General features: G+C 33.0%; 1 protein-coding gene across 2 annotated transcripts in view; it reads left to right on the top strand.

Annotated features, from left to right (window-relative positions):
• Positions 1–26,216, top strand: part of LOC114335819 (sodium channel protein 60E-like) — a 384,114-nt gene that overhangs the window by 265,769 nt on the left and 92,129 nt on the right. For both annotated transcript variants that reach the window (XM_050649033.1, XM_050649032.1), the window contains exon 16: positions 6,484–6,649. In XM_050649033.1, coding sequence (XP_050504990.1) covers positions 6,484–6,649 — 166 coding nt within the window. The remainder of the gene's footprint in view (positions 1–6,483; positions 6,650–26,216) is intronic.

The raw sequence follows: 26,216 nt of genomic DNA, 5'->3' as shown, positions 1-26,216 counted from the left end.
GGGGCCGATCGCCCCATCGCCCTCACCTGGATCCGCCACTGTATTGATAGCAGAAAACAGAGAAGACTTACAGAACAATCTTGAAATCCTATAAAAAAGAACTATCAAACATAAATATGAAAATTAATACAGAGAAAACAAAAACAATGGTAATTTCAAATACGAGGACGACACACGCAATAAAATTAGACGGGAAACAACTAAAGCAAGTGGAATATTTTAATTCCTAGGAGTAATAATCGAATCAAATGGTAAACAAGACATGCAAATAAACGAGAGAATGGGACGAACAGAAAGCTTATTTAACACTATGAAAACAACATTTTTGGGGAAAAAAGAGATACCGGAGAAAGTAAAAACGGCAGTCGTTAAATCAGTAGTTAGACCAACAATCATGTATAGCAGCGAGATATGGACATTGACGTGGAGACAAAAATCCAGAGTGAATGCTATGGAAATGAGGTTCCTGAGGAAAATAGACAACAGAAAGAGGACAGACAAAATACGAAACTAAACAATTAGACAAAACCTAAAACTAGAACCAATCAATGAAGGGGGACAACTTAGATGGCTCGGGCACATGTGTAGAATGTCGAGCGAGAGGCTAACAAAACGAGTGTTCCAAACGAGAGTTCAGGGGAAAAACAAAAGAGGAAGACCAAGAGTTATGTGCGTAGATGAAATCAGGAAAGAAGTCGAGAAGAAGGGATTGACATTGGAAAGTGCAAGAAACCTAACGCAAGATCGGAAAGCATGGAGACTACAATGCCAAACTCAACTCCACCAGCCTAACACCTTAAGGTAGAAAGGCTTAGGACTAAGTAAGTAAGTAAGAACTGAGTAAGACCTTCACCAAAAATACGAGTAATTATCCAAGGGAAATAAATGAACCGTAGACGGAATGTGACTGCATGTTGTAGAGTCCCCTTCGTCTCCTTTATTTATCGTCTCAATGTCTTATAAATTGTAAAAAACAGAGATTAAGGATGTTACCAGAAAGTGGTTCAACGAGAAGTTTCAGATTTATTGATTACCGCTGGGACCTCTCATTTCTCTCAGAAATAAATAGTTAAAAGGGATATAAGTGATTGCCTTATTTCCATAATATTATTATTATATGCCGTCTTTGCATACTGCACAAACTATTAACGGTCGTTAGTCGTTTTAATTATGTCTATAAAACGCACCACTGACTAGGCATTAACGTTTATGTGAATATTCGGGTGGAAAATTTTAGCAATTTCGATTTTTGCGTTGATGGTCTGGTGAACATTTGGAGAATGTTTATGTGAATATCAGAACTAGTCAAATGCTAATTATCGGTGAGATTTAAAAACGTTTATTCTAGATATAGGTACCAATAGGTAAAGTTCTTCTCAGAGCCTTCTATCAGTGCGTCATTAATTTTTACGTCATATATACAGGGTGAATTGGAAAACGGGCCATAGGAAACTCAATGTAAAATTCTAAACTGTTGAATTCCTGCTTCCCTAATTATTCTACGTCAAAAGACATCAGAAACTATTTGTACAGGGTTGACATCTTTATTGAAAACAATTGTTAAAATTGTTCTACGAATTAAACACATTCCAAAATTTTGTAAAATATAATAAATTTTATCAAAGTATTTGCCAAATTTAGGCCACACACACTGCAAGAATGTGTATAAGGTTGCCTTCGATAGTATTTTTATTTTATCGTTTTTATTGTTTAAAAAGCAATAAAGTCGAAAAGATGTCCTCAGTTGAGGAGAAAGTAGTAATAATAAAGATGATTTATTCAGGTAATAGTTTACGCACTGTCAGAAATAGTAACGTGTGGCCTTACTTTTACGCACTTTTAGGTATGGCAAATGTATTCTATTTTTCAAAATTTTGGACTCTGTTTAAATCGTAGAACAATTTTAACTTTTGTTTTTAAAACAGATTTTAATCCTCTACAAATAGTTTCTCATGACTTTTGATGTAAAGTTATTAGGGAAGCAGGAATTCAACAATTTAGAATTTTACATTGAGTTTCCTATGGCCCGCTTTCCAATTCACCACCCGGTATGATTTTAATAATGTCGAGAATCATTACATAACATTTTAGTTCAATCTGACAGCTGTCAGAATCGTAATCAGCCAAAAGGTTATTGCATTATAATCCTTTTAATTACAATTTGGTATGCAAACAAATCAATAGTGTTTATTATATGTATAAAAAGTTCTGTTCTTTGGTGTGTATAGTCACATAGATTGTATAGATTATAGGCGGATGGATAATAGGCAAAATCATTTTTTTTTTCGATTATAGCGCCATATATCAATATTTTTTCTGTCTCTTCCAACTTAATCCGTCAGAAAGAAATCGAAAAACTATGACGCACTGAAAGAAGACTCTGAGAAGAACAATACTACACATACGTATTGTGTAGTATCAAAACTATCGCTAACTAACATGTCAACAGTAGGTACTCTCTAAATAAAAAGAACAGCTAAACCATAGTAGTTAACCCTGATCTAATGGAATGCCGACTAATATAGGTGGTAAAGGACACCGCACACATGGAAAATATAATGTCACTCAATAAAATTTACATGAATAGATTGGTCTCAAATTTCATTAATTTGATATCATTGCGCCAAATCTGAATTATTATTATTATTAACGGCGTAAATTGATATAAATAAATCTAAAATCAATTGGGAATTTAAATGAGCCAAAGAGAAAAAAAAAAGATTTTCGGAATCGCCACTTTATAAATAAAGTAGGTATAATTTGACCAGGCGTACAAAAGTATGTAGATCCCCTAATCCGCTTAGCTTACTTAGTAAACCCTTCTGAATAGCCAATTCTTTTTCTTCTTCTTCTTCTACGGCACTACAGCCCAAATTGAGCCTTAGCTTCCTTTATTTTTTGCCTCCGGGCCGGACATGTGACCAAAAAGGAGATGAATAGCCACTAGACTAATATTATTTATGAATGACAGTTTTATGGACTTCAAAAAGGTGATTTCGCTTAATATTAATTACAATTTACGCCGTTAATAATAATAGTTCAGAGTTAGCGCAATGATATAAAATAATCGTAATTTCGAGATCAATATATTCATTCATCCAAATTTTATTTCATTTGAGTGACATTATATTTGCCATAAGATGTGTTCGGTGTCCTTTGGTGGAAAGAATCAATTAGTTCGAAGCAAAATGAGAGAATAGAATAAAAAATCTTAACTTAAGAGGCTTAGTCCTGTCGCCAGGGGGGGTACAACGGCCTCGTTAATTCAGATGGACTTACCCAAGTTTTTTTTATGTATTTTGACCCGTAGAACACGAATTTTTTGGGTAACAGTTGATCCGGATGTCGATAAGATTGTTATAGACCAAGAACTTGAGGAATCAAATAACAGCGATTTTTGGCAAAACAAAACAATATTTTGTATTTTTTGGGTCATTTTAAGCAAAAAATATTTCTACAAGTTTTTTAGTAGGATGCACAGTTTTCGAGATAAACGCGGTTGAACTTTCAAAAAATCGAAAAACTGCAATTTTTAAACCCGAATAACTTTTGATTAAAAAGTAAAACAGCAATTCTGCTTAGCGCCTTTGAAAGTTCAAGTCAAATTATGTCGGTTTTGATTATTTGCATTGCTAAAAATTTATTGTGTTACTGTTAAACAAAGCTACAAACAACTAGTGCGTGAGTGATGTTTCTATGATTTCTCATTTAAAATCGAACGAGTAGGTAGAATAGGTACTAGTGCAATCAAGACTATTTCTACGTTACATGCGTTAAAACGCATGTAAAAGCACGGGAAACCCTACGTGTTTATAGCTTTGTTAAACAATAAAAAAATAAATTTTTACCAATGCAAATAATCAAAACCGATATAATTTGACTTAAACTTTCAAATGCGGTAAGCAGACTTGCTATTTTATTTTTTAATCAAAAGTTATTCGGGTTCAAAAATTGCAATTTTTCGATTTTTTTAAAGTTCAACCGCGTTTATCTCGAAAACTGTGCATCCTACGAAAAAACTTGTAGAAATATTTTTTACTTAAAATGGCCCAAAAAATACAAAATATTGTTTTGTTTTGCCAAAAATCGCTGTTATTTGATTCCTCAAGTTCTTGGTCTATAACAATCTTATCGACATCCGGATCAACTGTTACCCAAAAAATTCGTGTTCTACGGGTCAAAATACATAAAAAAAACTTGAGTAAGTCCATCTGAATTAACGAGGCCGTTGTACCCCCCCTGGCGACAGGACTAGCTATCCTAGTGTAAAAATACGAAATTCATATACTTTTTTTGGGAATTTCTAAAATAAAAAGTACTGTACCAATTGTTTTGAAAATTTGCACAAGCATTTTTTATAAAAAGAAGTATGGGTAAAATAATTTTCATAAAATCTTTTTGAAAATTAAACGATTTATGCGCTATCTACTGGCACCGTGAAAATAAAAACATAGCTTCACTGTTCCAGTGATTGGGACTAATAGAGATCCTGAAACATAAAATTTCAAAGTGATTATTGAAATATAAGTTATTTCCTATACCATCAACTAGGATTTTGGAAAAATTTTAAAATTTGGAAAAATGAAGTGTTGAATTTTTTTTAAATTAGCTAAATCAAATTAAGTTTAAAAACCCGCCAAATTGACATTTTTATCCGATCAAAAAACCCCTAGTTCATGGTATAGAAAATAAATTACATTTCAATAATAACTTTGAAATTTTATGTTTCAATAATTTTATTCCCATCTAAATAGTTATTTATGTTTCAGGATCTCTATTAGTCCCAATCACTGCAGCAGTGGAGCTATGTTTTTATAATCACGGTGCCAGAAGATGACGCATAAATCGTTTAATTTTTAATATTTTTTTATGAAAATTGTTTTACATGTATCTCTTTTTATAGTAAATGCTCGTGCAAAATTTTCAAAACAATTGGTCCAGTACTTTTTATTTTAGAAGTACTTTTACACCCTTAAGGAATCTGCAAAATAAATTAAAAAAATGTTGAGAAGGCACAATATAATGTGTAATCTCCCTAAAAAAGCGGGCATCTAACAGTCAAAGGGGAGACCCACTCAGAAATTCAAACGATAACATCATGGATGATGCAGAAGAACTTTGTAAACGTAGAAAAATTGTATATCCGATCTGTTTCAGATAAAGTTCGTGAAATCCGTGAGAAGACCATTTCCATGAATAAAACAGGCAAGCCCTGTATATTAAAATCGGAAGTAGAAAATTCTATTCAACAAGTAAATTGCCCAGTAAATGACCGTTTTGAAGTGTAATTTTCAGCTTCAATTACGGATTTGTTGAAAACTTGGATTCAGGTTCTACTTACCCTCCACTTCAAAGTTGGACTTGTGCCGTTGCGTTGGTTGCTTTTACTTGGGCCCTTCTCGGGTGTGAAAAACATATTATTCAAATAAGTCCGGAAATGGATAAATTGACTAATTCTACGCAACTTTTATTCTATAGAGTTTTTTGTTATTTCGAGTGAAAATTTTGATTTTTCAAAAAAAAAATTTTTCATGCGGTTGTTCGCAAATAACTCAAAAAGTAAGTAATTTATCGAAAAAAATATTCTTATCAAATTATAGCTTATGAAAAAATGAAAAAAAAAACGGTGTATTGACGAAGTCCATAGACCCAGTAAAAGCAAAGTTGAGGCTCATAAAAATACGTTCTTATCCATCAAATTCCAGATCGAATATTTCAACGTGAAATAACCAAAAATGAAGCACTTTTTAGGAAAAACCTATTAAAACTTTTAAAGCGTTTAAAAATAGCTTTATTTTTGTTTTTTATAAAAGTTTCTAGCATCAAAACTAAGCGAGGTACGCTCAAAATAAAGTTGGCCCCTTTGGTTTTTGGTAAAAAAAATCGTGAAAATCTCCCTCTATTTAGCACCCCAAATGAAATTAATCGTTTACCATTAATTATTAATAAATAATTACTTACCTAAAATTTTAGTTGAAGATAAAAGATTTTGTTATCAAAACCCGGATTTTCCGAGGAAAATTTTCGTCGAGGCAAATCGGAAAAAATATTTCTATGCAGAATTAAATTAGGGTTAGTTTTTATTTGAGTGTTTTTGGTGTAAAGTTAAAATCTTCGGAGTTATAGAGCAATAATTGAAAAAAGATTTCGGAGCACTAATTTGTTTATAAAAGAAATGGCAAACTATCTACGGACTTCGCATACCTATATTATTAATATATACAATCATAAGATTCGATTCCAGCAATGAAATTGCTGGTAAATACCTTTTACCAAAAATGGCCTATTTTCCGATAATCTGTCCAGACTATTAAAAAGCTGTTGTTTACCGGCACCTTGTTAAATTAATGGCCAATTCCAATTACACATCTCAATTTATCCTTAATTTTGTCTCTAACTCGGTTCCTAATCAACTCCTAACACATAAATTAACATTTCCGGCCTCAGTTGCTGATAGTCAATAATCTTCTTCTGTTCAAACAGGAAGTCGGCGACGAGTCCAAGTTAACTCAGAGCTTTCAGCGGATCAGAGACCTTGTAAGGAAAAGGCGGATGGCAGAACAGAGGGAAAACGAAAACAACTCCAGGTTGGAACAGATCGTTAGGGAAGTTATGCAAAGGCACGCCGAAGAGGAAGCATTAAGAGCAGGTAATGGATAGCTTTTTTTATTTTTGACTTTAAAAGTAATGTGTGCTTTGTTTTTAAACTTTGATGTGTGAGTTTGTAAAACGTGTATTTGCATAGCTCTTATTTAAAATTGATCCAATGCTAATAGGCCTGGATCCCGCGAACCAAAAGAAGTTGATTAATAACAAGCTGAAAATTTGTCAATAGCTTAATGGTGTCTAGTCGGACAAAATTTTATGTACAGTACAGGATGCAAACTTTATATAATATATGAAAAAATGTTTGTCCGACAAATATGTTGGGCATTTTAACAAGTCCGACACATAGAACATGTCAAATGACAGGATTTATATTGGTGGTAAATAGCAGTCTGATTTTTGCATGAGAGTTTCATGAAAGGGTAACAAATCAATAATTGGAATTTCTGTCCGACAAAATATATGGGACATTTTCGTAGTCTGACGTTCGAAACTTGTAACCTGTTCCATAATTAAAACTTCCCCTGTTCCAGTGTTCCCGTACATCAAAGTTTGTCCTAGACATAGACTAGACACTGTTAACCTATTAACAAATTTTCAGTTTGCTATTAATAAACTTTTTTTTGGAACGCGGGATCCAGGCCTATAAGTTTAAACTTTTCTCTCACGATGTTTTGTAATTTCTAAGAATATATATAATATGTCAAGTTCACGTAAAATATTTAAAAATCATTAAAAATAAGTTACTTTACTTGTGTAAAATTCCGTTATAATATGTGATATTAAAGAAGATACCAAAAAAGTTACTTATCAATCGGAGGTAGCCACAAACTTCACATTTTAAAATTAGTTACAAATATACTGGATCTTCCATAATACTGTACTGCATCAAATATATGTTCTTTTGTTTAAGGGGGGGTATGGTTTGAAATATTTAATTTTTGTTTTATTATTTCAAATAAAAGTGCATACTTTCAAGAATACTCTCTGAAATTTTCAAAATAATCGGAGTAAAATTACCAGAGATACAGCTTGTTGAATATCTCTACCTTCGACTCGCTTTGCCGCGACTTCGCGCCAGTACGCTTGAGCGTAGTGAGAAACGTTAAACAACTGTTCGCCTTCTCTTTTGTAGATTACTCCTCGATTTAAAAAACATATTCCAATGTGCATCATTTTACGATTTGGCAGACAAATAAGAAGATGAAGACGCAGTTGTCAAAACTTTAAACGCATTTTTCTCAAAACTGCTTTTTCAAATGCGATGGACATTGTAACTGAAAAACTACTCTGCCGATCTACCTGATATTTTGCACAGATTTTCTTGAGATATTTCATGAGGTAAAAGCGTCGAGATATTTTTCTTTTTTTGCTTATTTTTTGTTCAACAATAATAAATCTGTTGATTTTCACAAAATTTTTACCAAAAATTTCATTTTTTTGACCTCTGAGTGATACCAAAAATTCAAAAATCATTAAAAATAAAAAAACTCGACCTTGTGACCTCGTAAAACTCATAAGCTAATTAAATCTTTTTGAATTTTTTGTTTCGTATGATCTAGTGATGAGTTCTGTTGTCCACCGCAAAATCCATTTTTTTGTGAGCTGCCTGTCAAAATTTGTCACCAATGGCTTACTTTTCAATATTTTGGATTGAATTTTTTTTTAATTATTCTTTGAATAGTACTTAATATGTTCATTTAATTTAAAAATAAAATAATTGTACCATAGCTTCGAAAAAAATTCACAAAAATGTGCTTGATATGTTGATTTCAAACCATACCCCCGCTTTGTTTTTTCGTTGCAATAATACAAAATTGTTTCTGTTATACGAAGTATTTAACAGGTTATACAAAATATAATACCGATTTATAGCGTCCTGTAGCTTCCGGTTCTTATTTTCCAGCATCGTCAATCTGTCAAATCTCCTGCTCATAGATCTCTGTCAGACATTGCTTTCTAGATTCCACTTATCCAGTTTATGTAAGTTTTATAAGTTTTCGGTCTGCTCCTTTTCATTCTTTGTACATGGCGATACCAACAAAGTTATTATTCTTGGATTTCTTCTATTATGTTTGCTTTCCTATTCATAATATCTCGTACTCGTTCATTCGTTATGTGTGAGACTCTAGAGATGCAGGCCGATCTTCGCCGGAAGTCCATTTCCAGTGCGAGCAACTTCTGTTCTTTTCGCTTATTCAGTTGCCACGTTTCGCATCCATAAGGTACCACGCTTTTAAAGATGCTATTATATATTATAGGTGTGTTTTCTTTTGTTTTGATATGGTTTTTGACCAAAGTAGTAAGTCAAAGCTCCTATTACTTACTTTCCTTTCATAATTCTTTCCTCTATTTCGAAATGTCCTTCCACTTTGTTGGATTCACCTTCCAACGTATACATAATAAGAGCTTGGCTCGATAACTATATCATTCTCTAGTTGTAACTTATTTTTCTGTCCTCTTATATACGTATATTTGGTTTTCTCTATATTGACATATATACCCCACTTTTTGAATTCTCGAAACAGCCGGACGGTCATAAATATTAGATCATATTTATCCTAGGCGATCACCACCTGATCATCAGCAAAATGTGTGTGTGTGTTCACAAAGAGGAGATGGCATTATATAAACTTTTTGCCACAGATAACTAAAAGTTGAAGATGTCATATTAATCCACGAGGAAAAATTTCCTGTAGTTGGCTGTATACCATTACAAAAACATAAAATCCTTTATAAAAGGTATATTTGTTAAAATCCCTATAAAGGGCTACATCAAAGACAGAACTAGTTTTCGATCGGTTGACCGATCATCATCAGTGCAATCTTAGAATCTACATGCTAACCACCAAAGTAAAAATATATGGGTAAAAACCCTTTACAATTGATCCGTCATCGGAACATATGACAAAGATGTGAATTATAACATGGATGAATAAAATATCCAATGTATCCAAAGCTTGCTTCCGTACAGCCATAATGTGAACTTGTCAGATAGAGCTCATTGGTACCTCGGGCGAAAAACATTGGATATTTTATTCATCCATGTTATAATTCACATCTTTGTCATATGTTCCGATGACGGATCAATTGTAAAGGGTTTTTACCCATATATTTTTACTTTGGTGGTTAGCATGTAGATTCTAAGATTGCACTGATGATGATCGGTCAACCGATCGAAAACTAGTTCTGTCTTTGATGTAGCCCTGTATAGGGATTTTAACAAATATACCTTTTATAAAGGATTTTATGATGTCATATTAAATTTTTATTTTAGAATCTTTAAGAAATTTTATGATATCATTAATAGTTTTGGTGTTGAAACTTAGTAGGTGTGAAATATTCAGCGGTAAACTTACATTCTGCTCCTGAAGTCTAGCAATTAGTGCTTTCGTATGGTATTTATTAAGTTCACAATTAAAGATCATATGATTTAAATCTGCAGTAGAGTAGTTATCACATGAACAGAGAGCGTTGATACGCATTCCTATTTTAGCTAAATGTGCAGGAAAATTGCCATGGTTTAATCTTAAGCGACTTTGGGATGTGGAATAAAATCGAGTAACGTGATAATCAAATATATGTGGGATATTTTGCGGAAGTTGCGGGTATATGTAAGTGTATGGATTCCTCGAAGTTTGTACAAACTTAAGCCAAATAGTTTCCCATTTCTTTCTTAATTTTTTATGCAATTTTGGAATGCAATCGTTGGAGATTGTTAAATCTACTATTTCATTTAAAGTTGCAGAATTCTTTGCCATTTCATCCACTCTCATTTTCTTTGATTCCGACATGCCCTTTTACCCAGATAAAGACCAAGTCACTGCTATTATTTTTAAATCGAGCGATTGTCTTTATGGCATAACAACTCTTTGTTGTGTTTTTTGGTTATTGCTTGTGATATTGCCTCAAGAGCAGATAAAGAATCTGATAGTAAAACCGTGTCTCCAAAGTTAAATATATAACATCAGCAAAATGCAGTGCGTTAAATACACACTGCATTTAATAAGTTATAATCAAATTTCAATAAGAATCGTAACAGTTTGTTAAACTTCTTATGATTGTATAATTGAAATGGTTTAAATCTAATGCATATTTACTTACTCCGTGACGTTACAACCCTTCGTGGGATTTAGGAGTTTAAATATTTAGTCATCATACTATTACTATTTAGCTACGAAAATCTCGAAACAGAAGTGGATCAAGTGAATAGAGGAAACAGAGCCGCAAGTTGCCTGAACGAAACATTATGGAGAAATAAAAACATCGAAAAAGGAATGAAAGGCAAAATTTAAAAAAACAGTCATCAGACCAATAATAACATACGCGGCAGAAACACCACCTAGCAGCCCAGGCAACCAAGTGACGTCAATAACGTCGAGGAAACGTCAGTTTTTGGTTGAATATATACACGTGTTTGAACATTACGTCGTATAAACATCTTTTGTAGGTGATTTTAAATACGTAAGATCAATGACGTTAAAATACGTTTAAAAACACGTTTTCACTTCAGACAGCCCATGATATAATGAAACCGAAGATATGACACCACGCAGCTCCTAATGTCAAGTGACGTCAATACGTGACGATTCCGACATTTTGTCATTTGTTGTTGTTTGTTTCCATGGTTTGTTTCTGCTTTTTATATACAGGTTGTAAGCTTTCAACGATTGTTATTAGTATTTAATATGTCATCTGGTTTGCAAATACAACATAATTAACACATTTTTGTTTATTAAAGTTAATACAAAGTGTTTTGTTAAATGTATTCTATTTTTTATTTAACCCAAAAACCTATTAAAGCTTGGAAAGGAAGTATTAAGTTTATGTTGAAATTTAGTATTAATAAGAGCTCTGGATAATAGGTAAGAGACATAGAATAAATCATCTAAGAATCATAGCTACAACCTGTTACGCACAACTTCCAGTTCAAATAAGAAAGAAACTAATAAGAAAAAGCAATCAAACGTTATTTGATTGGTTTAGACGAAGAAGATACAGAATTTTTGTTGAGGAAGAGAATAAGGTCACATTGGCAAGAAATGTTAAACATTTAGAAAAACTGGTTGTCAGAAACGAGTTCAATTGTCTCTCCAATACCTCCTTATAGAAAATAATTCTAAAAATGATCATGATTATATAGCTACTTCTTAATTAGAACAAAATGAGATCGCTAATGAAACAATCTCACAGAATGGTGAAGATGACCAAAAAAGAATCGGTAGATATGGAAACAGGAAGATATAACCTAATAAATTGTGATAAAACTAAAAAGTCTTCACAAATGTCCACTGCAGAACAAGTTACAGATGTGATGACCAAACCTCAAACGAAAATAAGATTCCACATCCTCTCAAAGACGGCACTGATGTAGATGCGGAAAACCTTTTTAATAACGGAAAGTGTTGAAATTTAGTAGGTATTAATAAGGTTTTTCTCATTGTATTCAGTGAATGTCATAATTATGTTAGTGTGATAATAATTTTAATGAAAGCATCACTATTTTAAGTGCATATTTGCCTATTTTATCTTCAATAAATCCATAATTCACAAAAGTTTATATCCATTACTTTATCACTACGTTTCGTAAAACGAAATTTAACATAAATAATCCGTAATTTTGTTACCAGAATGCTTCCACTCTTCATGTTATCCATAGGTTATTTCAAATTGGCGCCGCCAACTAGTCACGTATTGACGTCATGCGCAGAACCGAACGAATTTGAAACACTTTGGTGTCATATCTCCTAAATTTATTGTATCATGAGACAGCCCAAGTCTGACGTCACAAAAATGGGAGGAGCTTAACGATTTAATGCTTATAATGTTTAATATTGTATATTGACATTGACTTAAAACATTTTCGTTTATAAGCTTAAATTGTCATAAGAAATTTTTCATTTATTGTTTACTTGCTTTGTGTGGTATTAAAATAAGACTTTTCATTTAGATATTTAGTTGAAGAAACGTTTTAATTAAGAGATTTTTATTCGTTTTTCTCAAGCGAGTTAGTTTAAAGTTCTTATTGAAAACTGTTTGAGGTTATGTGTTTTGTTTTGGTGAATATTTTCTGCTAATGAACTAATTAATTATGTGTTACCGAGTTTAATTAAATAATTTGTTAATAAAGTATTTATTAGTTTATATATTGTTTCAGTTTTGACACATTAAGTACCTATACCTATATAAAACGTGAAAATTCTGTAATGTTGCATCAAGGATATTGTAATTCTATGCATTTGGTTTTACTTTTAGCCTATAAGCTAAATTTAAAACAGTTAAATGAAAAATTGCAATACCAACAATGCCTATACGAATAATTATTATTGTGTATTTTTAAAACCATAACATAAAAAATAATCTAAAGAACGACATAAAAACTACGTTTTTTATATCACGTATTTAAAACGTGATAAAAATGACGTTAGTTATGGTAGGACATATTCACGTGATTTTCGACGTCGAAAAAACGTGACAAACTGACGTGGTTTGTTGATAATTATGACGTCTTTTCAAGACGTTTAACGAAAAAAGTTCTAGAAACAGCAAAGATGAAAACCTTTAGAAAAATCTATGTTAGGACAATATAGGACAAAGCTAGAAGTAGAGATATAGAACGGAGATGCAAGGTGGAGAACATCAAGGAGTGGTTAAGAACTAGAAGAGTAGAATGGAACAATCATAATATAAGTCGAATATATAACAAATAAAGTAGTAAAGATGGCCATGGGCCATGGACTGTTCTCCAATAGGAAGGCGGTCAATGGGACGAACGCGAAAACGATGAAACAGCAACTTACTGGTGGCACATTGAAAAACGGACAAAGTCATGTCTACACAAAAAAGAAGAAGAAGAAAAAAAGGCAAACAAAGGTTTGTTGAAAACAAAGTAAGTTATCAATCGAAGTAGCACAGAAAACGACAATAAATATTGTCTCCATATCACCAGATGGACAACAGGTGGAATACCTTCTTTGGTTACACTTCCTGAGATTTTCAAAATTTATAAATCAAACAGGATGCCGAGGAAATTAAGATGAGAGAATTTTAAATAATTCACAACTCATCTGCTCAGCGAGGTAAGTTCCAAGTGGTTCCAACAAGAAAGATTCCTTAATACTCCTACATAAGAGTAAATGAATTAAAAATGTATAAACATTCTCAATTTCTTTGCAACACGAAAATGCAGCAGCTGCATAATACTCTGGTTTGTTGAAAACTTGTAATTATTAGCTTTATCCATTCTATGAAATTGTTTTGTTAATTCTTTATTTTCATTATTCATCTTGGTCCTTGGTCTGATACCGAGTATCGAAGGGTATAGAAGCAAAATCCGCCAAGTCACATCTATCAAAATTTTCAGGAGACGTGAAAAACCATTACAGAGGACTCCTGCGATATTTTAAGCCTTCTGTTTGATTCACTTGTATTCCAGTATAGTGTTTTATTAGAAAAATACAAAATAAAACATAAAATAAAATATTTGAGCTGCAGTTTCAGTACAAAATTGGTTTTATTTATGGATATGGCGGGATTTGCAACAAAATTTAGCAACTTTGGATTTGAAATTCCCAAATAAATCGGAACAACGTGTTTTTTAAACTATACTTAATAAGTTATTTTAAAAATTAGACTCTTATTACTTAAAACATATTTATTTGTTCATACATAATTATTGTTTAAAATTAAAAATAACCTAAACTCATAAAAATTTTGCGGAACGGGTAAATGACGTGTCAGTCTAAACGTTATGCCATTGGTCAGACCGGACTTGGCGCGATTTAAGGTGGGATTTGCACCTAAATTATGTTTGAACTTATGTATATACATACAAAGAACAAATTCCCGCATCAAATGAAAATTTCACAAAAATGTGACTTGGTGGGTTTTGCATCTAAACCATTCAGTCACAATACGATCATTATAAATTTCATTCATGTTAGTCAGTAATCAAATGTCGGCTTGAGGGTTTGGTTTTCACATTGAAACATATAAAGCCAAACGATAACATGAACTTTCAATTTACATAATGGGAAAATGAGTGTGAGTGAAAATTGATTGCCCGGTTTTTTTATTAAAGCCGCTGTTAATTATGAGCCACAAACTAAACCGCCCTACAAATCGTTCAATCGCACAGATTTCCGATTTGGTTAATGTTTGCGAGCTGGTCGGAAAAAAGATCGAATATGGTTTGAGATAATGGAGGCTGGGAATTTATTATGGAGCAAAATACTAAGTAAAGCGGTAATAATATACACACAGCCAAACTGATATGGAATCATTGATATTTCTTATTATTTCAAGAATGTTTAAAAAACAAACACAAGAAGTCAAAAGATATTTATTTTAAAGTTTTACCTTTTGACTTCTTGTGTTTGTTTTTTAAACATTCTTGAAATAATAAAAAATATCAATATATAATTTATATCTATATAATTTAGTTAATTTATATGTACATTAATATGCATATAATTTAATCATCAATGCACAAAAATGAAAGAAAACAATAAATCAGGAAATTGATCTCCCTGATTGTAATACAAATCTTTCTGCATTCAAAAAATGCGACACACCAGCAAAAATCTTTAAACAGAAAGTACTAGAGATATTAGCTAATAGTCCAAGTAATGAAGCTTAAAATAGGACAAAACCTCGCAATTTCTACAGAATGGCTCAATTTGCTTGAAAAATTGAGAATAAGTAGTGGATAGTCCAAGGATCAAAATCTATATCATGCCGAAATGCGCTTTTACCATGGGGGTGGTTGCCACCCCATCTCAGGGATGGAAATTTTTTATTATATTTTAATCTCAAAAGTTGGTAAAAACGTTCATTCTTAGCAAAAAACATTCTATACATTTTTTTAATAAAATTGATAGTTTTCGATTTATTCGCTATCGAAAGTGTTGTTTTATATCGAAAAAATCAATGTTTTTAATAAGTTTTCTGCTAACAACTCCAAAAGTTTTCGTTTTATCAAAACAACTTTATTTAACAAAAATGTGCCTTTTGAAAAAATAAACAAAAACGTGTTTTTAGATTTTCTTTAAGACCAATAGAAATCGAGCTATACTTTATTATTATGTTGATTCTTCTTCGTCAAATGCTAAATATTGTAGTTTCAAAGTCAAAATGCTTAGAATGAATAGTTTTAAAAAAAATGGAGTTAACAGCAAATAACGAATTTTTGTAGTTTGGAAAAAAATTGCCTTTTCTTCAGAATAGCAAGATTAGCATCAGAGATACGAAAAAATGTTCAAATATGAAATTGTAGCCGATTTAATTTCCAAAAACCTGGTTTACAAAAATTGTTTCTACGGCAAAAATTGAGTGGGCTATCGACAATTAAAACTTGTAATAACATGCAAAACCACCTTTACCAACCCTTTCAAAGTCACTTGTTTTTGAGACGAGGATTTTAACAAGAATTAATATTAATAGCCTCATAGACCTTATAAAAACCTACAAAATTCTTTTTTACCAAACTTCTAGGATCAAAATTAAAAATGTTAGCGTTAAAAAATCAATATATTTTTTTGAAAAAAAAAACGGAGAAATCTTATTGGAAGCATAATAATGTAAGTTAGCGGTGCTTTTAATCATTGGCCTTATTCATTCTTATTTATTTATGTATTATTAATAGATTCTAGATGTTTGACTGGCTTAGAATGATTCATTTTAAAAAACAGTAGTTAAAAGCGAATAACGAATTATTGTAGCTTGGTAAAAAATGCCATTTTCTTCAGAATATATTAGCATCAGAGATACGAAAAAATGTTTCAATATAAAATTGTAGGTTATTCAATTCTCAAGAACTTGGTTTGAAAAAATTTTTTCTACGGCCAAAATTGAGTGAATCGTAAATGAGTATACCTATCAAAACATTGATTTTTTCGATATAGGTAAAACTAACATTTTCTATGGCAAATAAATCGAAAACTGTTAATTTTATCAAAAAAATGTATAGAACATTTTTTGCTTATAATGAATGTTTCTATCAACTTTTGCGGTAAAAATATAATAAAAAATTTCCATCCACTAGATGGGGTCACAACCACCCCCATGGTAAAAGCGCCTTTGCGCATCATATAGATTTGGATCCTTGGTCTATCTACTACTTATTTTCAAATTTTCAAGCAAATCTATCCACTCTGTAAAAATTTCGAGGTGAAAATCTTCGGTTCCTGGCCTATAAATGCTTTTAATGATTACATTCATATTTTCATCGAATCATCCAGATGTGCAAATGGAGTACGAGCGGCTTTCACAACAGATAACTATACCAGTTCCTACCAGCTCTCTTCCCAAACCTCCATATTCTGAGCTGAACTCTTTGCTACATTCCATTCATTAATATTTGTCAACACACATGACATCAAAAATACTCTCTAATCATTAGTGATCCCTTTAGTTTAGTGCATTAACAGCCTAAAGCAATTGTATCCTAAACATCCTGTTCTGATACTCTTGATACGCCAACAAAATCAAAGATTGTTCAGTTTCTCTAGGTACCTTCACATTGCGAGATACGTGGAAATGACAAAGCTGACATATTAGCAAAAAATGCAAGTGAGAATCCGTTAACAGACTTCATAACTACTTGTGTTCATACTTTCATACTTACATTTAAAGCAATATGTTAAGAACAAAATCATGACCAAATGGCAAATAAATTGGAATAGTTCAAACTCTACATTTAGAACAATCAAATAAAGTGTGTAGTCGAAACTTCCTACTAAGAGAAAGGACCAAGTGATTATATAGAGCAGGGGTGTCAAACTCAATTTTGCAGAGGGCCATATATTAAATTCAGAATGTGTCGGCGGGCCAGATTCAAATAAAAAAAATGTACTGAATTATTATAACATTTTATTTAATAGTATACTTATAATATACGGTTGTTAAAAATCATATCAAAGTTATAAAAGAGGGTAATTATTTTGAGCTCGAGGATCCAGATACCTGACTTCTCTTGTTTTTGACAAGCTCATTGATGTCAGGTATCATATTCGTTGTATTTATTTTAAGAATTGATTGGAGATGTTCATTTGTAAGTCTTGTGCGATGTTTGTTCTTATTTATTTTCATGACGGAAAACATCTGCTCACATAAATAGGTGCTACCAAACATGCACAGAATGCGTGCTGCATGCTTTTTTAATTCCGGGTAGTTATCCAAACTCTTGAAATATTGTGTATAAAATGTAAGTGCGTTAACCTCTTTAAATTTTTCTTTCAAAATACTGTCCGATTGAAGATCTATCAACTCCATTTGCAAATGAACTGGTGCCTGTGAAGCTTCAAAATTGAATGGATTGTTGAAAATTGGGAATTCCATTTCATTCATTTTGTGGAAGTCTTCAAAACGATTGTTGAATTCCGTGATAAGATTTTGCAGAAGTTGAGAATATTGATCCAATTTTTTTTGATCCACTGTGCCAAATGATTTTAAATGAGGGAAATGATCCAAAGTTTGATTTTTTACCTGATTTTCCCACAGCCTCAACTTTGTTTCAAAGGCTTGAATACATGAGTACATTTGAGTGACAATCAGATTTTTACCCTGTAACTTTACATTCAGATCAGTCAAGTGTTTATTCATATCTACCAAAAAGGCACAATCAACCCACCAGTCATTGTCATAATCAATTGGGTTGCCTTTTTCTAACATGAAAGCTTGAATAGGGTCACGTAATGCAAAAAATCTTTCTAAAACTACTCCTCGACTGAGCCAACGAACTTCGGTGAAATAAGGGACATCAGAAAACTTTTCGTCCAAATCTTGTAAAAACTGCCTGAACTGTCGGTGATTTAGTCCTCTGCTCCTTATAAAATTTACTATTTTAATTATAGGTTGCATGACATGGTCCATTTTTAAATGTTTGGATGCCAATGATTCCTGGTGAATTATACAGTGAAATCCCACAAAATTTCCTGATGTTTTCTGTTTTAATTTAGTTACAACGCCCGAATGTTGGCCAACCATGGCAGGAGCGCCATCCGTAGTTGTGCTGCTAAGTATATTCCAATCGAGTCCATATTCTGCCATCAAATGCTCCAATGCAGAATAAATATCATTTGCTGTTGTAGTACCTGTCAATGGAACGCACTTTAATAGTTCTTCAGTTATTTCAAAGTTACTGTTAATACCTCGTATAAAAACAGCAAGTTGAGCTGTATCAACAGTATCAGTGCTCTCATCAACAGCCAGTGAAAAGTTTGTAAATTCCTTAATTTTCTCCTTCAGTTGAAGAACCAAATTTTGAGATAAATCATTTATTCTTGAAGCAACAGTGTTTCTTGACAGCGAAATATTTTGAATTATTGACTTTTGAAATGGAAATGAAACATCGGCAACTTTCAACATACAGTCTTTAATAAAATCACCATCAGTGAAAGGTTTTGATCTCTTCGCGATTTCTAATGCAATAATAAAACTTGATTTCAGGGCATGTTCGCTCTCAGTATTAGCTTTAGTAAACATCGATTGTTGACCTTGAAGTTTAGATTTTAAAGATGACAATCTGTCCATTCTTATTTTTTCAGTGTAACAATCGAATTTTGATTTATGATTCGTATCATAGTGTCTCTTCAAGTTAAACTCCTTACAAACAGCAACTGTTTGATTGCAAATCAAACACAGTGGTTTACCTTTCCATTCTATGAAAAAATATGCATTTTCCCATTTAGACTGAAAAACTCTACGTTCACTATCAACTTTACGTTTTTGTGACATTATGCCGAAATCGTAACAAATATGGAACTCGACACAATTATGGATATCGCACACGCACGACACAAACAAATGTACAATACCTTCTCAACCACTACTTCGCAACTGACTCACGTGACACGTCGACGCACTTCTTTTATATCGATAAGGAAGGTTCTAGTCTAGACCACAGCATAATAAACGAACAGCAAGGACACTCCCTGATGCCGCCTTTGAAGTTGAAAAGTACAGAGTCGCCATTTTAAGCGTAGTACATATCAGTGGTGTTGTGATGACTGTGATGTGTTCGTTAAGTTAAGTTCGCAGTGTTGCCGATGTCACTATATATGAAATTATATTAAGCCACTGCTAAAATGATCGGATTTTGCCAAATTATGTTAAAATTTTTAATCTTGGTAGTTTCTAAGGATAATAAAAATACATTAAGAAAAAATTTATTTTATTCAAGCAATCGAGTGAAGTCTAAAAGCTCTAAAAAACATGATTCTTCTTTCTGTGACACATTGCGATCGCGGGCCGTATCTTTGACATGACTGATATAGAGTGTCCCAAAAGTAGTGGAACGGTCGAATATTTCGCGAACTAAACATCGGATCGAAAAACTGAAATATACGTGTTCAATCATTTTCAAAAATCGATCCAATGACACTAAACACCAATCCCCACTACACCCCCTGGAGGTGGGGTGGGGGGTAACTTTAAAATCTTAAATGGAAACCCTCAGTTTTTCTTGCAAATTTGGATTCGTTACGTAAAAGTAGGCGACTTTTATTCAAGACGTTTTTTCGAACTGTGGATAGATGGCGCTATAATTGGGAAAAACTATTTATCCTGATACCATAGGTAAATTATAGAAACGGTCTAATATCTCACGAAATACACTTCCGAATAAGAAACCAAAAAAGAGATTTTTAATCTTTTTTGAAAACCTATCGAATAACACCAAACATGACCCTCCAACCCACCCCCTGGATATGGGGTGGGGGTAACTTTAAAATCTTAAATAGCAACCCCCACTTTTTATTGCCGATTCAGATTCATCATAAAAAATTAAGCAACATTTATTCGAAACATTTTTTAAAATTTCTGATAGATGGCGCTAATAAATCGAATTTTTCCAATTAAGGCGCCATCTATTAACAATTCTTAAAAATGTTTTGAATAAATGTTGCTTAATTTTTCATGCCGGATCCGAATCTGTAATAAAAAGTGGAGGTTTTATTTAAGATTTTAAAGTTACCCCCCACCCCACATTCAGGGGGTGGGTTGGAGGGTCATGTTTGGTATTATTCGATAGGTTTTCGAAAAAGATTAAAAATCTGTTTTTTATTTTCTCATTTCGAAGTGTATTTTGTGAGATATTAGACCGTTTCTATAATTTACTTATGGTATCAGGATAAATCGTTTTTCCCAATTATAGCGCCATCTATTAAGAGTTCGAAAAAATGTCTTGAATAAAAGTTGCTTACTTTTATAAAACAAATTAAAATCTGCAAGAAAAACTGGGGGTTTCCATTTGAGATTTTAAAGTTACCCCCCACCCCACCTCCAGGGGGTGTAGTGGGGGTTGATGTTTGGTGTCATTGGATAGAATTTTTGAAAATGATTGAAAACGTATTTTTCAGTTTTTCGATCCGATGTTTAGTTCGCAAAATATTCGACCGTACCACTACTTTTGGGACACCCTGTATAGCGGCGAGCTGTAATTCTTCTTTTAACATATCCACAAATGCTCACCCCCTGGATATGGGGTGGGGGTAACTTTAAAATCTTAAATAGCAACCCCCACTTTTTATTGCAGATTCAGATTCATCATAAAAAATTAAGCAACATTTATTCGAAACATTTTTTAAAATTTCTGATAGATGGCGCTAATAAATCGAATTTTTCCAATTAAGGCGCCATCTATTAACAATTCTTAAAAATGTTTTGAATAAATGTTACTTAATTTTTCATGACGGATCCGAATCTGTAATAAAAAGTGGAGGTTGCTATTTAAGATTTTAAAGTTACCCCCCACCCCACATTCAGGGGGTGGGTTGGAGGGTCATGTTTGGTATTATTCGATAGGTTTTCGAAAAAGATTAAAAATCTGTTTTTTATTTTCTCATTTGGAAGTGTATTTTGTGAGATATTAGACCGTTTCTATAATTTACTTATGGTATCAGGATAAATCGTTTTTCCCAATTATAGCGCCATCTATTAACAGTTCGAAAAAATGTCTTGAATAAAAGTTGCTTACTTTTATATAACAAATTAAAATCTGCAAGAAAAACTGGGGGTTTCCATTTGAGATTTTAAAGTTATCCCCTACCCCACCTCCAGGGGGTGTAGTGGGGGTTGGTGTTTGGTGTCATTGGATAGAATTTTTGAAAATGATTGAAAACGTATTTTTCAGTTTTTCGATCCGATGTTTAGTTCGCAAAATATTCGACCGTACCACTACTTTTGGGACACCCTGTATATCGGTGAGCTGTAATTCTTCTTTTAACATATCCACAAATGCTCTATTTAGTTAAGATTGGGTGTGCAAACAGGCCACTCTAAAACAGTGATATCTTTCACGAAAATTAAATTTTCTCCCATTGCACCTCTCCAGAACCTAACCAGAGGTTCTAGAACCAAATACTTACGAGTTGTTGAAGTTGGTTGGACGAAAACTAAAAAAAGCGTTTTTCCACCGATCATATTACCTCTCCAGAACATGACACTTCCTCCTTTATATCTGTGAACAGATCTAGCAGTTTCCGTTATTGCTTGTTTTCCTCGCCTCTGAGTACACGAATTCCTCGGTCATCTGATGTTACTCAATTCCTTCTTTCTTCTAGGAAGGACATTTTTCCAATTTCTAATGTTCCAGTTTTGGCGTTGAAGACACCAAATTAGGCGCTCAATCATGTGCCGCCTGGATAACGCAGGAACCCATAACTATCTTCTGCTATTTAGTTCTTAGGTACGAAGTCTTTTTCTTATGGTTTCAACTGAAACACACAGGGTAAGAACAGAACAAGTGGGTCGAGGTGGAGGTGTAGGTCGCGGTGGATGCTACTAGTTAAGTCGCGGTCGATGTCGATAGCACATAGCAAGGAGGTCACCTACGCCTGCGCTGTCAGTCGAGCTAGAACCACTATCAAGTGAAGTAGTTTAATGAAATTTGAATCATAAAAAGACTGTGCTTTTGCGATGTTGTGTCAGTAAAGTGATGATAGTGATGAAATGTCAGCTGTAAATAACACTAGTTTACAACCAATTTGCGACTGGAATGCAAAATGCTGTTTTTGTTAATTTTTGCTCTCTGAATATGAACATGATGATAAAAAGTTCCTAACACGTAAGATTTTTGAGTTATGATTTTTTCAAAAAAAATGAGTTATGCTTTTTGAGTTATGAGTATTTTACTAAAATTTGTTTAAAACAGTCTTTTTTAATATATCGTTATCAAACTAACGTTTTTCCTAAAAATTGTGCATACTTTGACAACACTGGGATATCTAATGTCTACGAATAACACATTAACATTTAAATAAAGAATAAACCAAAGGTAATCCTTAATCAGTAAACCTACCCATTTAAACTTATTAGTTCGAAACTGTTTTAACGACTGTTACTTCTGCATGACAAAAGTGTCTGGGTTTCCAAGGAAAGGCAAGCATAAAATTGAATATCCAGATATTATCTCAGCAATAAAACCGGTTTTCCATGGAGAAGATTTACCAGTTCCAGGACCCCCGGCAAATTGGGAAGAAGATTTGGAAATGTATGGCGATAAAAGTAAACCCGATGATGTATCAGAAAAGAATGATTCTTGTTTTCCCGAAAGCGACGAAATAATATATTATTAAACGAGCATGTAATGATGGCTATTACTCACGATGATGAACTGTCGTAATTCACCAGAGTGAGTAATAGCCATTACATGCGAGTAGAATACTATACTTTTTCTACGACCTTTTTTATTTAAATTAGTAAAAAATTTAATTATCAACTACTCGAGATTTAAATTATAATAATTTACAAAAATACCTAAATGCTATTTACCCCTAGTACGTGGCTGAATAATTGGTTGCCTACTATTACTAAATTCTTATTTATTGTAAAAGTACAACTAGAAATAGTCAATATAAGTTCTATTCGTTTCCGAAAAATTATTAGCTTAAATTTGTACCTACTGTCAGTGAATCTAATAAATAGGAAATGGCTGTTGTCGGTGGACGTATTTCATATATATAGTTATAATGTATATTTACATTTAAATATAATATAATAATATAACTATACAACATAATATGTTATAACATATTTAACACAATATAACTTGAAAATCAAACACAATATTATGTAGTTATAAATTCCAGTTAACATAAACAAAATGCGCTGATGTCACTGTCACTAAATTAAATGATAAACTTCAAAATTTTTAGTAAACATGATATAAACGTAAAAAATACTGACATTGTTACAGTTAAAATTCCTTTAAAATTTTTTAAAAGTTAATTATTGGTATAAATTACAATAATTATTGTATTAAATAAACAAGTATAAGTAATTTTATTTGCAGTTTATATACGATTAATATTAAAAGTGGTATTCGCCACTTGAACCTAACTTCAGCCCGTGAGTAATGACCCGTGAATAACTTCAGCCCGTGAGTAATGAATTATTACTCACGGGTACAGTAATGGGTGCTATTATCTATAAGAAAATAGCGAACAATGAGCATATTATTAAACGGTCGTAGAAAAAAGAATTTTTATAACAAACAGCAATATTTGATACATTCTATAACTCAACATCTAACATTTCACCTGAAAAGACAATGTAGGCGTGGACCCCTACGCATAAATGCAAGGCACCTTAAGAAGATAATTCAAAATCTATACGTGGTGGAAAATTTTAGTGTTTGAATTCGCATTCGAACTCCCCGGTACAGCCATTTTAACATCAGTCGCAACTTTTTTTTATTTTTTTGTTGACTAGTGAATCAGATCCTCCTTCATATTTCAAAAATTTACTGAATTTAATTACTTTAGAAATTCAAAAATAAACTGAATACAAAAAAGGGATTATATAAAAAGTATCAACTCAGATAGCGCAGGTAATGACAACTTGGCTTCGAACGGACCAATCACAGGGAAGCATCCTTGTAGGCCGCGCAGTAGACATCCATGTAAAACAAACTCATTTTATTTTCAAAAGCATCGATGTAAACCTCCTGGATGGCATCGCGCTAAACCTCCACCGCGACTTACCTGCTCTGTTCTCTTCCATTCACTACAATGTGTTTGTTTTACATGGATATCGAAATCGACCGCGGCCTCCACCTCCACCGCGACCCACTTGTTCTGTTCTTAGCCTTAAACATGTAACTTTCAAATGCATTCTTTGGAACTGCGAGTGAGAAATTGTTGGGTTTCTTAAATATCCTTGGATAATGAAACGAACGTACTGAGCCGATGTTACTTTTTGTCGACTTTATCTTGATTTATTCTTAAACGTTCCTAATTCCTGATACCTAGCGTAGGTTTTTGATACAACGCCCTGTGTTGCGCCTACCACTACAGCTATGTCCCTCGGAGATATTCCTTGTTGCACAAGACCAAATATTTCCCCTTTGCATGTCTGTTAACCCTACATTGGGCATATTTTCGTTTTTAAATTCAAACGTTAGTTTACTTATTTTTGATACATTTACATCAGAAGCAAATAATCTTTAAGGGGACAGGCGCAAAATCTTGGTCCAATGCTATTTAAATCCATTCATTTTTTTCGAATCCTAAGAAAAGTAATCGCAGTTCCCAAAGGCCATAAAAGAAGAAAAAAAATAACTATTTTTGAAAAATTTAAACGCAGAATGGAAGGTTGCATTAATTTACTGAGGGCTGAAAGTCTTTAAAAACTTCTATAATGTATCAGAAATCATACACTAAGCGCCAAAATTAACGCACCACCTTAAAAATAGGACATTTTTAATGTTTGATATTTCCTAAACCTGTTGTCCGATTTTAGTAATTTTTTTAATATTTTATAGCTTTATTCTTCAGGAATATCGATGTAATAATATTGTTGCTAAACAGATAAGTGTCATTGATACCGGGTGTAACAATGATAGAGTGTTATTTCCTCGAAGTTTAGAACACCCTATTTTATTTATTTAGCGTATGGCTTAAGTATATCACAGAACATATTTAGATTTATGCATTATACAATGCATCACAAACAGATGTCCAATTTTTTTATATATTCGATTGACCCTTCGGTTGCCATTACAAAGTCTATAGGGTCGCCTGTGTATGCTCTGCGTGGGCAGTCCTGAACAATGTGACTGATCGTCTGTCTTGCAGCGCCGCAGTCACAAGAAGGCGAGGGGAGTTTACCCCATCTGTGGAGGGAGTCGGCGCATCTTCCACAGTTTGTTCGAATTCGATTAAGGGCCCAAATCTTACGGGGACGTTCACATTCGCCAGGTTTCCCTATGATGTCCGGTAGACTATGGTAATGTGGATCTGTCCTACTTTCCCAATCTTCTCTCCATCGGGTATTTAAGTCAAAGTTGGATTGCTGCAGCGCTTGAGCAGATTGTAGAGGGGGTAACCTGGATCGGAGACGGTTTCCAAGAATATCGGGGATGTCGTTGTGGACTAGAAGCTGGCGACTGTCCATTATTTTGTTATATTCTTTAACCAATGCATGTTCGCGGCGTAGGTTGGGTGGTGCTATATTACTAAGGGTAGGTAGCCACATTGTAGGGGTGGGCTTAATTGTGCCTGTTATCATACGCATAGTACGGTTTAGTTGGGTGTCGACCAGGTGGGTATGCCTGCTATTTAGCCACACTGGAGAACAGTATTCTGCCACCGGATATATCAGGCCAAGATCAG

The sequence above is a fragment of the Diabrotica virgifera genome, chromosome 4 (genome assembly GCF_917563875.1).
Source record: "Diabrotica virgifera virgifera chromosome 4, PGI_DIABVI_V3a".
Lineage (NCBI taxonomy): Eukaryota > Metazoa > Arthropoda > Insecta > Coleoptera > Chrysomelidae > Diabrotica > Diabrotica virgifera.
This window is presented reverse-complemented; position numbering and strand designations above follow the sequence as displayed.